Below are 18,302 nucleotides of genomic sequence, written 5' to 3'. Positions count from 1 at the left end.
GATTTTTCTTGCAAGAAATAAACCCAGGTTTTTCGACTAAAATCATCAATAAATGAGATAAAATATCGTTTACCTCCATTTGATGTTGGCTTGATTAGCCCACATAAGTCAGAATGCACTAGCTCCAGCACTTTCTTTGCCCTCCGAGATTTTCCTTTTGGGAAATTATCTCGATGTTGCTTACTGACAATACACTCTTCGCAAAGTTGTGAAGGTTGCTCAAATTGTGGAAGGCCTACCACCATATTTTTCTGCTGCAAGGTCTTCAATCCACCAAAACTAAGATCCCCGTAACGAAAGTGCCATAACCATGCTGTATCTTTGAAATTTGCAGCAAAACATGAGTGTACAGTATGGTGAAGATACAATGGGAACATTCTGTTTGCAGTCATTTTCACTTGAGCAATTAAGCCCAATTTTTCATCGTGGATTCGGCAAACTCCTTCCTTGATAGAGATCTCATACCATTTTTCTTGTAACTGGCCAACACTGAGAAGGTTAGTTTTCAGTTCAGGAACGAATAGAACATTTGAGATAGAATGAGAACTTTCCTTGGTTTGGATTGCAACCCTTCCTTTCCCCATGACAGAAACTGTGGAGTCATCACCAAATTTTATAGTATTCTGAAAAGTCTCATCCAAGTCAGAAAAAACAGATTTATCTCCACACATATGATTGCTGCAACCGGTATCTAAGTACCATAGATTTTGGTGACTTTCCTCCTTTGTATGACATGCCATAAGAAGGGAAATTTCTTCTTCCTTATTTTCTACAAAGTTAGATTTCTCGCCACGATTCTTATTTAAATTAGTACGGCACTCGGAGCGGTAATGACCGTACTTCTAACAACGGAAGCATTTAACATTCGATTTGTCTTTAGACTTTGGTTTATGTCTTGTCGAATTCTGACCATCATAATCCTTTCCTTTTCCTTGAGAATCATCAACCTTTTCTTCTGATCTGTTCTGCCCATTCTTGCCTTTCCAACCTCCTTTACCCCCTCCAGTTGGTTTGAGATTTGCTGCTGCCTGTAATGCCTGTTCTTCCTTATCCTGTCGGATTACTTTTTGCTCATGGACTAGCAAAGTGCTTTCCAATTCATCAATCGAAAGTGTGTCAATATCCATTGATTCCTCAATCGCACAAACAATATAGTTAAATTTTGCCGTTAAAGATCTAAGAATCTTCTCAATTATGATAACATCCTCGAGCTGCTCGCCATGAATTCGTCTCTTATTTGCGATTGCCATTGTCCTTGCAAAGTATGTTGAGACCGACACTCCCATCTTCATTCGTAGAGATTCAAATTCAGCTCGAAGTGTCTGGAGGTGTACCCGCTTTGCCCTTACTGTCCCTTGGTACTTCTTTTTCAAGGAATCCCAAATTTGTTTGGAGGAGTCTTTGTTAAGAATTGTTTCCAAGATTGAGCGATCAATAGCTTGGAACAAGTAATTCTTTGCCTTGAGATCCTTTAATCGTTGCCCTTCAAGCTCTATTTTCTGAGCATCCGTCAAAACAACACCGGCTGGTGGTTCAGTTATTCCAGTTGAAACAACCTGCCAATACTCCTTGGACCTTAAGAAATTCTCCATCAACATGTTCCAATGGTCATAGTGACCATCAAAGCGGGGAATTGCAGGTTGAACAAAATTCTCAGAAGCCATGAATTTCTGCTGCAACAACACGAGTGAAAAAGAGCCAAGTAAGCTGCTGTTACTAACTTTAGCAATCCCACTTTTCTAATTCAAGCTCTGATACCACTGTTATAAGTGAATATGAAATAGTTCACTCAAAGCAAGAATAAATGGATGAAAGTACTACTGATTTTATTCACAATGAGGTTGCCTTTTATAGGCGTTACATGAACAAACTTAACGAAATAATAGCAGCCATTATTCAGCAAATATTGCAGCCACTTTCCAGTAACTCTAGCCTAAAGACTAGGTAAACACAATCTTGCAAATAACATTACCAACAAACTTCCTAAAGACTAGGACCATAAAAGGAACTTATTGACACAAGGAAATTCCAACACATGATTCATTTATTCAATTTGATTCGATGCGAATTAAATGGGTTTGGGTTTGAAAAAATTGATTCGTTTAATTAATGGATGAATTTGTTATGATTTGCTAATTAAATGAATCAAATTCAGGTTTGAAGATATTGATTCATTTATTTGTTTAGGATTTGTTTAATAATTGGGTTATAAACGAATCGAATACAGATCAATTCGTTTAAAATTTGTTTAATTAAATTACTTTTTTGTCCTTAAATTTATTTTAATTTTTTTTTTAATTTGACGGTTAATATTGTGATTTTGAGCGATAATAAAACAACTCATAAAGTGAAACAAGAATTAGGCAGCCGGCCCTAATTTTTCATTGGGATATTATCATTTTCCCACCAAAGGTATTCTGACACATCATGTCAGTACCACAGTTTGGTAAAACTATCAATTTACCACCAAACATTTAAACTGTTAGCATTTTCCCACCATTCCGTTAAAACTCAGTTAATATGTAATAGAAAATTTATAAAAAAGGTCAATTTTACCCCTGGAGCGTAAAAGACCATGCAATTAACCTTTTATGAATATTGTAATTAAATAATCATTTGTTGTTCTTCCTTCTTAAAGGACAAAAATTACCCTTTATAAATTTTGTAAAATTGACCGTGTGGTGCTAGGTATTTCATAAATTGATTTAATTTATTTAATTTTTAAAGGGCAAAATTATTTATTAAATTGACAAGCTAAAGACAATTTATTCTACTACTAAAAATCAATTTATGAAAGGGAAACAAAAAGAATGTGCAAAAGAAGCAATTTAATCTTTGATATGATGATAATAATTTTACACAAAAAATTAAATAAATAAAATTTTCCTTTAAAAATTAAATAAATTAAATCAATTTATGAAGTACCTAACACCACATGGTCAATTTTACAAAATTCATAAAGGGTAATTTTTGTCCTTTAAAAAGGAAGAACAACAAATGATGATTTAATTACAAAATTCATAAAAGGTTAATTACATGGTCTTTTATGCTCCAGGGGTAAAATTGACCTTTGAGGAATTTTCCGTTACATATTAACTGAGTTTTAACGGAATGGTGGGAAAATGCTAACAGTTTAAATGTTTGGTGGTAAATTGATAGTTTTACCAAACCGTAGTACTGACATGATGTGTCAGAATACCTTTGGTGGGAAAATGATAATATCCTTTTTCATTTCACTGTTTTGCTCTTTCTTTCCCTTCATCTCTCAGCTGCGGAAGCCCTCTCTTGTCTCCAGTGTTCACAATTCACCCTCAGCAATTTCTTTTTGTTTTCTCCACAATTTCTCAACTGTACTATCTCACCTAACTCACACTCACGTAGTAAGCTCTTTTTCTTTTTCTTTTTTTTGAATTTTTGACCTATTTAGAGGCATATCTCACTTATTATATATTCTTTTCCTTTAGACTTCTCCATCACTTGAGATGATTCATCTCTACACATTTTGAATTGATATGATTCTTTTTCTTTTGCATTTTTTTTTTCAAATGCACTGTCATCATCAAGATACAACCTTTAGTAATGATTCATTTTTTGAGCTTAGAAGTTATTCAACCTTATGATTGGTTGTCTTTAAATTTCCATTTCATAATTGATAAAATGGATTAAAGCTAAAGTGAAATGTTTGAGAATTTATTTAATAATATTAATTATTGTTTCCGTTGCTCATCTTATCCTACGGCCTAGCTTTTCTTCTCAAATCTTTCTAAGTGTGGTCATCATGTTTGATATTAACATATGCTTAATTTGTTCAACTTTCAAAAGGTATACATCAGTGGTCAAGTTTCCTTACTTCAGAAGAGAATTAATTATTATTATTTCCTTAACAATAGTATAAATTTACTATATATTTGATATTTTGAAATTTTACGATGACTATTATCAGTGTTACAACATGTTAATATCATTGTATTTACTTTTTGGTGAAGGATTTTTATTTTCAAGGTGACAAAGACATAATGAAGAGAATTAATGAAATCACCTTACTTTATAATTTGAATTTGAATTATTGTTATTTGTGTTGTTAAGAACTTGTAATTTGGTGTTTGGATGATTGTATATTCAATCATAGAATATGTTATAGATTATTTGTATTTTGTAGACTATTAAATTTGTGGATTTTTTTATATTTTTATTTTGCTTAATTTTGTTTATTAATTATATTTTTTTTAAACGAATTGTAAACGAATTCAGATCCGATTCAATTCGTTTATTAATTTCACTAGACTAATTAAATGAATCGAGCTAAATATTCATTTAATAAACGAATCGAATCCGAATCTTGAGATTTAAAATCCTTTAATAAACGAATTGAATTCAAATCAGTAAAATTTTGACTAATTCATTTATGATTCAATTTGAATTCAATTCATTTATTCATTTTGCCACCCTTTTTAATTCACTATATCCTTGAGAGAGAGTAAGCCTATCATTCCTTATCCTTGAGTAAGGGTATGGTCCATTTGATTCTTTTTACCAATTTTTATGAGCGTTATTTGCTAAGCTTTAGAAATAATAGGCTGGAAATCAAGCTCTCCATCAATGTTTCGTTGGAGAGATTCGCAAGATTTAGCTCACTCACTCCATAAAATTTTCAACTACAATTAATTTTTAAAAAAAACAAATAACACAAAATCGTGCTGTGGGCCCAATTGGACCAACCTTTCAAAAAGTGCTGCAGCACAGCCCACCAACTCAGTAACCATGCCATGTCGGGCCACTTGCTCTCATATGCCTGATTTGGATGACTGGCACGATCCGTCGGATATCTCCAATTGTTTTTATTACTATAGCACATTCAACTGAGTAATTTTATAACTTTATGAATATTAGGGATGATAATCTGGGCTAATGGGTTGAATTCATGTTGAATCCATATGAATTGAGTCAAAATCTAGTAAATCTGTGTCTCTTTGTATTAAACGAATTATAATATCAAGATTTATCTTTGACCCATTTAATAAATAAATAAACAAATCACTTCATTTTATTCAATTAACTTAAATTTTAATTTTAATTTAGCTTAAAATAATATCTAATATTACCTGAATATTAAATAATATACATATAATATTTACTATTCAATTTGTCTTTTTCGTCAGTCAATTCCAAAATTACCTTCAGATGTTATACCTTAAAATTTAAAACTATAATATGCAATTTATTTAGCAAATCATAATTGAATAAATGAAATGCTTAGATTAAAATTGTGTTCGGCCTATTTATGAAACGGGTTGGTATAGATTATGTGAAATGTGTGTCAATTGAAACCTACTTATTTAAAATCAAATCGTGTGAAATGGAGGGATTATTATCCAAATTGCGGTCTCTACTGGATTTAGACAATGCACATGTAGGGAGTTCATAATATTATCAAATAATCACTTATTTAACATTCTAGCATCCAAATTATAGGTAATAATCCAATTTTAGAAGTGATAATTAAACAATCTGATATTGTATTTCTGCTCTTATCGTAACTCCTTTGCCAGTGCATCCACCACTGTTGCGTATAATAATAACAACAATTTCTGTTATTCTATTTTTTTAAACATAAAAAAGATAGTTTTATTTTAATTTATTTGCAAAACAATTTTTTTAATTTATGTATATTGTTAAAAAGAATAAAAGAATAAATTAATCACACAACATTTCCCCCAGTTAATGTCCATAATTTCTAGCTAGCCTCATCATGTGGCTCTTCCGACAGTACGAGTAGAGGTGGCAAAAATATCCGCTCAGTCCGGACCCGGACCGTACCCGGGCGTTGCGGGCCGGGTATGAAGCCGGGTCGGTCTTGGACATCACTTGATAAACCCGAAACCCTGATTTTATTAAAAAAATTATAAAATATATATTATTTTAAATATTTTATATTTATTTGACTTATTTATTATACATATATAAAGTTTTAAACACTTAAAGTTTATATTTTCATGTCAAATTTTATTGAAATAAATTTAAAACTTACAAAATTACCAAAAAATAAAAAATATATACACATAAAATATTAAAAAATATAAAATTCAAATACCCGGATTAAAATCCGGCCCGGACCCGAACTCAGACCGGTTGCATTCGGGCATGGTCCGATCATGACAATACCCGGACCTGCCCGGTGTTTTGCCATCTCTAAGTACGAGTACATTTTCACTTCAACTGTTGAAATCAATGTGCTTTTGTTTAAAACGTGTGGACCAAGTGTTCGATCATTTTAGCAACTTTCATCCACTCATCTAATAATAATATATATGTGTGTGTGTGTGTTGATAGAATTTAATAACATTGTCAATTTACTTGACTTGACTTACGCAGATACCTTAGCAAAGTCTTGCATTGGCCCCATAAACATTAAGATATTAGTACTGTTGTGAGTTGAAACCGAAGAGAGACCGTAGAAATTAAAGTAAAATAATGGGCATCCCTGTTGTTGATCAGCAGCCTGCGGAGAGCACTTCCCACGTCATTCCTCTTACAGCTCCTCGTGATGCTTGCAGATCATCACTGGTATGTCATGTCTTCAAATCAGCTGCGGATTCCGTGGGTGAAATTTCCGCCGTCCGACTACAAAGAGATCATTTTCAGTTCAGTCTCTGATTCATCTTTGATCACCACTTTGTTCAAGAAGGATCTTTTTTTTTTTATCTTTATCACAACCCCATCTTCATAACCAATGATAGCAAGGCGAGTCAAACTTGATCAATTTTTCTTTAATCATCTAGCTAAAATGGAATTTGGTTTTAGGGTCCAAATGAGATGACGATAAAATATCCTTTTTAGGCAATGATTCTAGTCCTGCACTTGGGAATATATTAATTAATGGCATGGCAATTACCCCTGCTTTTTAGTTCTAGAGGAATTAGGTGACTCACTTTTTTGTGTTTCTTGGTAAATATGAAGTCTTAGCTAATGAAATTATGTCAAATATACAAAACCATGCGCATATATATTATCATTTAAAAATAATAATATCATTTTATTGGCTGAGGGTATATAAACTTGATGCCAAAAAAAAAAAAATTACATAGTACTTCTAATTGTATTTTTTTGCATGCTATATAAACCTTCTACTTCATCATAGATAGTAATATGAAGTAGCAGGAAAAACTTCACTGTATATGAAGTCACCAGGCAGCCGACTAGAGATTTCTTATATAGTTATCTAGTTAGATACTTAATGCTATGAGTTTTTAATACCTAATTAGTTCTTCTAGTAAGCTTCTCGCATCCAATTGTTTGCAAAACCATTCCATGTTTTATGCGAGTATCTGCAACACTGGCCAATAAAATGGGAAAATTAATCTAGCTGACACCGTACGTCATTGTCTTTCAACAGAGCTATGCACTGGAGAAGGTTAGCGATTGGGGCAAGAGGGCTTTGTCTAGCATGGGAAGGTACACCCAACCACTGGAAGTGGACTTCTCTACCAAAATCTAGGTAATTTGCACTGTCACCTTTGGTATTACCATCAATTTCATCGGCACTTTTAGGTGGCAACTAGTTTAATCGGTAAAATTTTTCAAAGGAAAGGTCTAAAGTTCAATCCCTATTCACGTGGGAGGAAAGAGGCTTTAGTTACCAGTAGCATATATTATGATTTCATTTACTCCATGCGTGTGTCAATGCAATAGCAGGTTTCCTAAGGTAGCTGAAGTCAAGTGTGTGTTTATGGTTGTTTGACGTCAAAGGTAGGATAGAGACTATAACTCTGTCCTAATGTATCAACTAGGCTGCTTACCTTTTGTCCAAGTTTATTAAGTCCAGTTATGGATTTCAAAGAAGAGTTTGAGTCTGGAGTCCACAGCGAAGGAATCAATGATGAAAAAAGGCGAAGATCCTGGAAGCAATGATGCTTGAATATCTCAAAATAGAGGAGATGGGTAGATGAAGATTGGGATGGGTGAGTACTTCAATAAAAATGGAGATGTGGCTTATTGGCGAGTAGTGTATTTGATTGTGGTCAATCCAGCACCAAGGATGGTTCATTATACAGGGAATTGAGCTTAGGCCTAAAATTGATTGATAGATTGAATTATATATTTGACACAGCAACATTTTGTGATGAATACGTTAATGTTAATATGTATTCAAGATCATTAGGTGGGCATAATATCCTACTTCTATGATCAAAGTTGTATTGTGTATATTTAGAAAATCATTTCATGTTGATTGGTTCAAAATTGGGTTCAAAGTTTGCGTAGGTTTAGGCTGGGCAAGTATTTCCTTATTGGGCCGGGCCCTGTTGTGCAAAATGTTCAAAAAAAAATTTCATTACTATTCTTGTTATAATAATTGCAGAAAAACTAAGTACTTAAAAGAAAATGACAGATAAAAAAAGGATCTTTATTTTAAACTTCTAGATACAGAGATCAAATTATCAATACTGTAAAAGAAAAAAAATTATTTTATCCATAGTAGAATAGCGTATTCAGTATGTTTCAGTTGCAGAAATTGAAGAGCATCAAAATTTTAGAGCAAGTAATATGTATTAATTTTTATTTTTTAAAATTTATGTATTTTGCTATAAATTTTATCATACTTTATATGGACAACTTATAAAGTTCATTAAATTTTAACTTGTTGAGTTTTTTTCTTCTGCGCTTCATATAAATTTGTGCATTTAAAAAAAAAATTATTTTCAGACAACTTATTAAATTAATCTAGAAAAATAAAAGACAACTTATACTTTTGTCTATATTTATCCTCACATATTTTACATTGAAACAACAATTTGGTAACATAATTTATCATACAAAACTCATAACACTATTAGTAACACAATTACCAAACACCTAGTTTTTTTTTTTTTTTTTGGTTTAGTGGCTTATTAGTATGGTAAAAATAACTTATTTTATCAGTTATCTCAATCCTAACTAGCCCTAACTCAACTAAAGAAATTTTTGACAAAAAGTTGTAATTATTTATTATCTTTTGAAACTTGTTGTAATTATTTGATATTTTAGATAGTTGAATAATATTTGCCGTCAACTTCCCAAAGAAGTCGTTGAAACAAACCAACAGCTTCACAAAGAAGGGCTTGTGAGTGTTTCCTATAAAAGCTCACTTTTTGTCTAATGAATAAACAGAACGAGTAAAATGGATATTACAAATGCTCTGCCAGTAGAGTGCATTTCGCACATAATTTCTCTTACAACTCCTCGCGATGCTTGTAGACTAGCAGCGGTATCTCATATATTCAAATCAGCTGCGGATTCGGATTTGGTGTGGGAGAAGTTTCTGCCGTCCGATTACAAGTTGATCATTTCCAACTCTGTCTCTTCTTCATCTTTGAGCACTTCCTTGCCTAAGAAAGATCTTTATTTTCATCTTTGTCACTACCCCGTCTTCATCAACAATTGTACCATGGTAAGCTTTCATCACCTCTCAATTTCACAGCCTATGCTTATGACTCCTAAATTTGGTAATTGAAGCAATGAAACTTAAAGCTAGTGTTCAAATTGAGAAATGACAAACATAAAGCTAGTGTTAAAAGCTTGATTGGCTGGTTTATATAATTGATTTTGTGTGCCCAGCCTAGCTTATTGTAAATTGTATAGATAGTATCCAAAAAATGATTTGTTAGCTTTAACTACTTTGAAGTCACCAAATATCTGACTTTAAGTTTCTTATATAGTTAAGTAATACTCCTTAATCTTATGAGGTTCTAAAAATTAACATCTTATTTTAAATCTTATCTCATCCGGTTGTATATGCATAACCGTACCATATAGTATAAATTCGAAAAATTATAATCTAGCTAACAGATGGGCATTATATGTCCTTCAACAGAGCTTTGCACTGGAGAAAGAGACCGGGAAAAAATGTTACATGGTTGGGGCAAGAGGCCTTTGTATAGAATGGGGAAGTACAGCCAATTTTTGGAAATGGACTTCACTACCGAAGTCTAGGTAATTTATCTTTCATCTTTAGTATTATAATCAATTAGTTCACCAACAGTTTTGAGGAAGCCAACTAATTTAGTCGGTAAAATTTCATGAATTAAAACAAAACATATTTAGTGTTCAAATACTACTCATAAGGATGGGGAGAAGCTTTTTCTAACAGTACGATTTCGTTTGCTCTATGCATTGGCAGGTTTCCTGAGGTGGCTGAGCTCGTTTATTTTTGGTTTTTCGAAGTCAACGCAAGGATAGAGACAAGAATTTTGTCCAACAGAACCAACTATGCAGCTTACCTTGTGTTCAAGTTTGGCAAGTCCACAGATGGATTTGGAAGTACACTATTAGCATCTGGGGTCTACGTTGAAGGAATCAATGATGAGGAAAGGCAAGGACTCTTCTTAGATCCTTCAAGAAATACGCCTCAGCTATTTCATGACAGAAGAGATGGATGGATGGAGATTGAGATGGGTGAGTTCTTCAATAAAAATGGAGACGATGGGACGTTATTATGTAGCCTATTAGATTTTGATAGATTTGGCACTAGGCATGGCCTCGTTATAGAAGGAATTGAGCTCAGGCCAAAAAAAAGGCTGATGCCTTGAATCACAAGTATATATATAAATTAACAGCTGATAAGTGCAATTACTTCCTTGACAACATTCTGTGATAAGCAGAGCTGAAGTTTAAATTCTTTTCTTTTCTTTTTAGCAATTTTTTACATCAAGAAATGCAGAACATCATCCGAAAGAAATATGGATAAAAAAATTAAAAATTCTCCCGCTGATCTCCAGATTTTTTGAGACTATTAATTCTTGTAATTTAATATCCTTATCAATTTAATTAAGTTTTAGGGTCCGAAAGCCTCATATTATTATTACTGTTTAAATAAAGAAAAGAAAAAAAACATTTTTTCACAAAAAGAAAGGTTAATTTCACTTTTTTTTAATAAATTGATTATCTTCAAAATACCTATGAAGTTATTATAAACTTTAGCTTCTCCTCAATTATTGTTCAAAATATAAGGTCAAATGAATATGTTGATGGAAAAAAATTTATTTTCTTAAGAATTGTTAAGGATAAGTTAAAGTTCTCAATAATTTAAGAAATAATTTCAAAATAATCAATTAGTTAGGGGAATAAATTGAAATTTATCAAAAAGGAAAAAAATCCTTATTAAATTGAAGGAAAATTTATCACGCTTACACTTTTAACTTGTTCTGTTATCAAGCATATTATTACAATGCTTTCAGGTTGTATCATTCATCCACCATAAATTTACAAAATATATCAGTCATCCACTAAATCGTTAATTTCCATTAGAATGTAATGGCATCAAAAGGGTAATTTTATCTTTTCATATAGGCGAACCTTTGAACAAAGACAACATCTTTTCACTTTAACCCAAAAAAAAAAAAAAAGATCGTCCATTTCCATATTCTTCATTCACAACAAGAGAAAGAAAGTTCATAAAAGAAAACCTAAAGAAGTGATTGTGATCACAATGCTTCCTAAATAGAAAGCCACTTACAATTAATTTTGCAAATCCAACGACAAGCTTATGCCATTTTAGAGGATACATAGCTTTTAATTAACTTCATCTACCAACCCACCAATTTTTAAGCTGAGACATCAATTTAGAGAATGTGGGAATTACAAAGGACAGCTTAAAGAGGATCTTCCATTTGGCTCTTGGTTGAAAGCGATTACATTCTCAAATCGCTTTAAGCAAAACAAGAACCATGAAGGATGGAATCAACACAAAGACAGAAAAACCGGGAATTTTACAAGCCAAGAACATAACGATCAGTCATAAAAACAACAAAGGAAAGGGAAAGGACAAGAAGAAACTGGGGCAGAGCTTACCCAAAAGAAAGCGGGTGGGTGCATAGAACCAATAGAAGGTGAACACGTGGCTGAAGGGGCTATTGAGCAAGTAATCCATGTAGGGGGAAAACCGAGACAGTAGATTGAAGGTAGCCAAAGTCAGAGGCCCACTGCTGGATGCACAGAGAGTTCTGAGATAGGAAAGAAAATGGCAGGAGGAAAGGGGGGGAAATAAGGGGGGAAGACGAAACATAAAATTTAGGGATTTTAGCCTTGGAAAATGTACAAGGAGAGAATGCCCAAAATAGCCATGTAAGCTCGGATGAAGAAGTTGTGGATAATGGACCGAGAAAACACATGAAAAAGCCCAAGATTAGAAGATGGAAATTACAAGCTAGGAACCACAATGGAAAAGAAGCCAGTAAAAGTGAGCCTATCACTAAGAAAAGGCTCATGGGTGAAGTCAAGATGACAAGCCCAAACACAAAAAACAGAAAATTGAAGGCCCACGAAAGGAGATCAATACGGGAAGCTATTTTCATTCCCCTGCAGCAAAACTTAAACTGAGTTGGAAGGGAACTAGCATGGAGGAAATGGAGATTGTGGAGCTAAGCATGAAAGAATTATCGGCGGAGGCTGGCATTCAGCCCTGCCGCCATCCATGAAAATCTTTAGCTGGAACGCTCGAGGTTTTGGGAATCCCCGAACGTTACTCGCATTGAGAAAAATTCTCCAAGAGCACAGACCACAAATTGTTTTCCTGTGTGAAATGAAGATATTGTTTGGGCAAATGAATAAAGTTAGAATAAAGCTAAAGTTTGACTGTTGCTTTTCGGCGAATAGAAGTAGATTAGGTGGAGGGTTGGCAATGCTTTGGAATTCAGATATAGATGTTAATATTGCTTTCTTTAGTTGTCACCACATAGACGCTGGAATGAGCACTGAAAACGGGAAGAATTTCATATGCATAGGGATATATGGCAGTCCAGAAGCAAGTTAGAAAAGGCATACCCGGTCATTGTTGAGGCGTTTGGCAGGTTTATCATCTTCTCCCTGGTTATGTTGTGGTGACTTTAATGAAATTTTACGCTTAAAAGAAAAAAGAAGGGGTAATGATAGATATGTGAGAATGATAAACGATTTCAGGGATGCTGTAAAAGATAGTGGTTTAGTAGATCTGAAATTTTCGAGGAGAATATATACTTGGTCAAATAAGAGGTATGGACAGCGGTATGTAGAGGAGCGATTGGATAGATGTCGTTGTTGTACAAATTGGAAAGATCATTTTCATGACCTGGTGGCTGTTCATTTAGAGTCATGGACCTCAGATCATAGCTCAATCACAATGGAGGTTGTTGATAGAGACAGTTAATTGAGCTATAGAAGGAGAAACTTTAGAAGAATTCATTATGAGGATTTTTGGAGTCCCTACGAGGCTTGTCAAGAGATTATCGAAAAAGAGTGGCTGAGAAATGTAGACTGGAAAAAGGGGAATCTTGTTCAAGCGTTTTCAAGAGCAGCAAAAAATTCTATGATGCAATTAAAATGGTGGAGCGGAAACGAATTCAAAGGAAATAAAAAGAAGATGAAGAATTTGGTAACCAAGCTTGAAGGGTTGAAATAGAACACAAATCAGGAGGAGAATGGTGAGGAGATAAAGCTAATTGAGAAACAAATTGACAATTTGCTGATGGAGGAAAAGATTTACTGGAAACAACAATCTCGAGCTGACTGGCTTAAAGAGAGTGATAAGAATACCAAATTCTTTTACTCTAAAGCTTCTTCAAGAAAAAAGGAAGAATAAGATTTGGAGAATTAATGATGAAAATAGAAATTGGAGAGACAATGAAGGGGAGGTAGAAAAGGAGTTATGCTCCTATTTTGCAAAAATGTTCACCACCACCAAGCCCTCCCAAGATCACATAGATGCTACTCTTACTGGATTAAAATCGAAAATCTCAGAGGAGATGAATGAAGAGTTGGACCAACCCTTCGCGGAAGATGAAATTGTAGTAGCCCTTGCCCAAATGTGCCCTACGAAAGCCTCCGGCCCTGATGGTCTCCCGGCTGTGTTTTTCCAAAAACACTGGAAGCTAGTTAGCAGAGGTGTCATCTCCACTTGTCTCAATGTTCTTAATGAAAAAGGTACCCTTGCTCCTCTAAATCACACTTACATTGCTCTAATCCCTAAAATAGAGAAGCCTAAGAAAGTCTCTGATTTTAGGCGTATAAGCTTGTGTAATGTCATCTATAGAAAATCATATCCCCTACACAAAGTGTCTTCATTCCTAATAGGTTAATAACCGACAATATTATCATTGGGTATGAATGCCTCTATAAAATTAGACATAAGAAGGGGAAGAAACATGGCTTAGTTACTCTAAAACTATATATTAGTAAAGCCTATGATAGGGTGGAGTGGAGTTTTGTGGAAGCAACAATGCTAAAGCTAGGCTTCTCTCATAATTGGGTTAATTTGATAATGATGTGCATTACATCAACCTCTTTCTCAGTGATTATAAATGGGGTGCCTAAAGGACTGATTACTCCTCAAAGGGGGCTAAGGCAGGGCTGTCCTTTGTCTCCTTATTTGTTTATCATGTGTGCAGAGGTGTTTTCCAGCCTATTACTTCAAGTTGAAGAACAGAATATTATACATGGCCTGAAATTTGGGAGTACCACCACCATATCACACTTACTTTTTGCGGATGATAGTTTGATCTTCATGAGAGCAGATGTGGTAGAAGGTCAACACTTGAAAAAAATATTTGATTGCTACACTACAGCATCAAGGCAACTCTTTAACTTAGACAAGTCATCTATGTTTTTTAGTGGGAACACAAAAATGGAAAAAGTGATAGCAATTAAAGCAATCTTTAACTTTAATGTTGTTTCTAGACATTAGAAATACTTGGGGTTACCATCCATGGTGGGCAGAAACAAAATAAGCTTTTTCAATGATGTTAAGTTGAGGGTCTTGAGCAAAATTTCCAATTAGCAAAACACTTAATTTCTTTGTCGGGTACATTGTTAATTAAATCTCTTTTGGAAATTATTATTGACTTTTTACACTCTGAGGCCACTTTCGTACTATTAATGTTTACATGTACCAGACAAGTAGTTCCTAAAATCAAGAGTTGTCAAAAGATTTTAAAAAGAGAAGGGGAAAAATGTAGATACTTATAATGCAATAATTATACATATGTTTTGTATAAATAATTAAGTAAATTTTGCCTTTTAGTAATTTTTACATTAAAAAATATGGAATATCATCCTAAGGAGATGAGGGTGAAAAACTTTGAGTAATATTATAAGATAAGGGTTAGTATTTGCTTTTAGTAGATTTTGGGTGTGTGGGTTAAAACAACAAAACCAAATTAAGAACAATGAATTTATTTTTGTTGGGACATAGGGTGCCTCGCTTGTTTGGGGTGTAGGGGTTGTTTTAGTTTTTAAAGAGTGATGGAAGAGTGGGGGGATACTAGATAGGGTGAGAGGTTTTAATCCAGACTCAGAAAACTTGCCAAATTGCCTTAGACCTACAAAACAACGAAAAAGAGTTTAGAGGTGGAGCCGAGGGTGGCCGGCGACTACACTTTGATGCTCAAGTCAGAGTTGGGTTATCTTAGGTTAGAGAGCTTGCAAGCACTTAGTAATGGTGGCTGGAGGTGGAAGAAACCTCAGCCCTTATGGTGTGTGTGTGTGTTGTTTGTTATGATAAAAAATACAACCTGAGTATTTTATAAGAAGTACCCCGGCTGTTGTGCCATCTGTGTTATTTTATTAGTGTTCCTTATTGTTATGTCAGAGATATTTTTATCCTTCATACGTGTGACTGCTTGGGTGTTTGAAAATATGCATGGAGAGCAAGTATGAGGCGCATATTGAGTCTCGGGAAAAGGATAACTATTTTTTTTGGTGAAAAACTATTCAAAACAATAAGGCTATATATCTTGTTTGTAAAGATGAAGCTCCTTTTTTCTGATGTTTCTACTTGATTTAATCAATGAGTTGGAATGAATCAATCGATCATGGATAATTGGCTTTTACTTAATGGTAATAAAGTAAAATAGAGGAATTCATTGAGGTGAATTATTGCATAGAACTAAATATCAATATTTGATTGAGGTACGACCATGCAATTTATTATATTAATATTCTTTTTTGGTCAATTATTGAATTGAAGAATTGATTAAAATCAACTAAAAGGGGAATAATTTTATAAAGCATCTTTCTTTTCTTCTTTTTCTTTTTTAATCACCCGCCGTGATACTATAAGAATTTGTATTCTAATTATCACTCTCGGTATTTGCTATTCAAATTGAATGAACAAAAATGAACAAAACAATATAAAAAGAATATTAATTCGCAGGGAGGGGGGATGATATAATAAGGCTAAAGAGGAATTTCATGAAAAATACCCTTTAGATCTCTTTCCTACAATTCCCCAATATCATAATTTTCTTCTACGACTCTTGATTGTGTATGCTGTATTTGTAGATTTATGTTTGGACACATATTTTTCCTAAGTAGATTATCTTGAGTTAAGCATACATTGCCTTTATTCTAAGATATAAAAAAAGAGTATTTCAAAAACGAGTCAAAAATGTCCCTCCATAGATTTGCCTATATAAACCACAGCTAAAGTTGCAAAAATAAGAGCTTGAATACCACTTGTACTATAATTTTAATCTCGAGTATCTATGGTGGTTTGATCTCAAAGCAAGGATAAAAGCCAGAATTTTATCACTTCGAACCAACTATGTTACTTAGTGCTTACCTTGTTTTCAAATTTGTTGAGCTTAAATATGGATTTCAAAGAAGACCAATGGACTTCAGCGTCTACTTTGAAGGAATCGATAATCAAAAAAGGCCAAAAAAAAAATGGCTCAGCTATCTCAAGACAATATAAGGATTCAGTGCTGAGTTTAGTTTTTGTTGGGCACCAAATTAATGGCTGTTAAGCAAGAGAAATTTAGAAAAAAAAACACACAAAATAAATCTTAACCATTGATTATTTACTTAAAATAAATAAAATTCAGGACTGAATCTTAAGCAACAAATTTGAAAAATAAGAGCTTGAATACCACTTGTACTATAATTTTAATCTCGAGTATCTATGGTGGTTTGATCTCAAAGTAATGATAAAAGCCAGGATTTTGTCACTTCGAACCAACTATGTTACTTAGTGCTTACCTTGTTTTCAAATTTGTTGAGCTCAAATATGGATTTCAAAGAAGACCAATGGACTTCAGCGTCTACTTTGAAGGAATCGATAATAAAAAAAGGCCAAAAAAAAAAATGGCTCAGCTATCTCAAGACAATATAAGGATTCAATGCTGAGTTTAGTTTTTGTTGAGCACCAAATCAATGACTGTTAAGCAAGAGAAATTTAGAAAAAAAAAACACAAAATAAATCTTAACCATTGATTATTTACTTAAAATAAATAAAATTCAGGACTGAATCTTAATTCCTCAAGACAAGGGACATTGGTGAATGAAGATTGAGATGGGTGAGTTCTTCAGTGAAAATTGAGATGATGGCATCTTGGTGTGTACCTATTCTGGATAAAACTATGTTGCCACGACTGCAACATACCATTAACTTTTGTCTTTTTCGTTTAATTACACCACATTACCTTATGTTTTATGAAAAAATAAATAGGCACTAGAAGTTATAAATTTTTATATATAAATCTTTTTTTGATAAAATGGCATTTGAAAAGAATTTTAACTGTTGTTATTATTATTATTGTATTATTATATTATTATTATTGTTGTTAAATTTTATTATATTCATTATTTTAATTATTATTTTTTTAATTATTACTATCACTAACGTCGTTATTATTTAATATTTATATTATTATTAGTTATGCAACCCAAGAGGGAGGTGAATTGTGATTTTAAAATTTATGCTAAGCAAACTACACAACAATTCAATCTAATGTCTTAATGGAAACGAAAACAATAAATTCAATCAAGCACAATATTAAAATAGTAAGGGAAGAGAAAACAAACACAAAGATTTTTACGTGGTTCGGCAATCTCCACCTATGTCCACGCCTCCAAGCTCACCCAGCTTGAGGATTTTACTATTCAAGCCTCTCAAGGCTTCAAATATTTATAATTGACTTTCAAAGTGTCAATGGACCTTTACAATCAAGAGATTATCTCCCCAATCTCTTCACCTCAAGTGTTTCTCACACTTTTACACTCACAATTTGATGATAAATGAAAATTACAATAATGAAATTCTCTTTAAGAGTGGATAAACAAATTATAGCTCAATGATGATTCAATAAATGATGATTTGTGAAATGGAAGCTCAATATATGTTATACGATCTCGTTTATGCTTGCATTAGTCTCTAAAATGAAGTTGGAGTTGAATTTTTATAGTTAAAGCCCGAAAACTAGCCGTTATAGGCGAATTCCCGCAACCAAACGGTTAGCCGCTTGATTTATCTAGCTAGCCGCCCAGAACAGTGATGTCACCGTTAAATTTGAACTTTACTA

General features: G+C 33.3%; 2 protein-coding genes across 4 annotated transcripts in view; one reads left to right on the top strand and one right to left on the bottom strand.

Annotated features, from left to right (window-relative positions):
- Positions 1–10,588, top strand: part of LOC102616562 (putative F-box protein PP2-B12) — a 99,575-nt gene extending 88,987 nt beyond the window's left edge. The window contains exons 1-5 of one of the 3 annotated variants that reach the window (XM_015525792.3): positions 6,331–6,641; positions 7,394–7,495; positions 9,232–9,424; positions 9,848–9,966; positions 10,154–10,588. In XM_015525792.3, coding sequence (XP_015381278.2) covers positions 6,472–6,641; positions 7,394–7,495; positions 9,232–9,424; positions 9,848–9,966; positions 10,154–10,562 — 993 coding nt within the window. In that variant the 5' untranslated portion in view covers positions 6,331–6,471 and the 3' untranslated portion in view covers positions 10,563–10,588. Of the gene's footprint in view, positions 1–6,330; positions 6,742–7,393; positions 7,496–9,231; positions 9,425–9,847; positions 9,967–10,153 lie in introns of those variants that run through there. The other 2 variants (XM_006493653.4, XM_052433363.1) reach the window with 2 other exon arrangements.
- On the bottom strand, positions 843–1,664 carry LOC107175277 (uncharacterized). The gene has a single exon (XM_015526680.2). The coding sequence runs from the start codon at positions 1,662–1,664 to the stop codon at positions 843–845; it is 822 nt and encodes a 273-aa protein (XP_015382166.2).
- Positions 10,589–18,302: the final 7,714 nt, after the last annotated feature.

This window comes from Citrus sinensis, chromosome 9 (genome assembly GCF_022201045.2).
Source record: "Citrus sinensis cultivar Valencia sweet orange chromosome 9, DVS_A1.0, whole genome shotgun sequence".
NCBI lineage: Eukaryota > Viridiplantae > Streptophyta > Magnoliopsida > Sapindales > Rutaceae > Citrus > Citrus sinensis.
Note: the sequence above shows the minus strand (reverse complement) of the source record. Positions and strands in the feature narration are given on the sequence as shown.

Bases quoted from the DNA above. Each gene is read 5' to 3' on its own strand.
- LOC107175277 (XM_015526680.2), bottom strand. From the start codon at position 1,664: ATGGCTTCTGAGAATTTTGTTCAACCTGCAATTCCCCGCTTTGATGGT.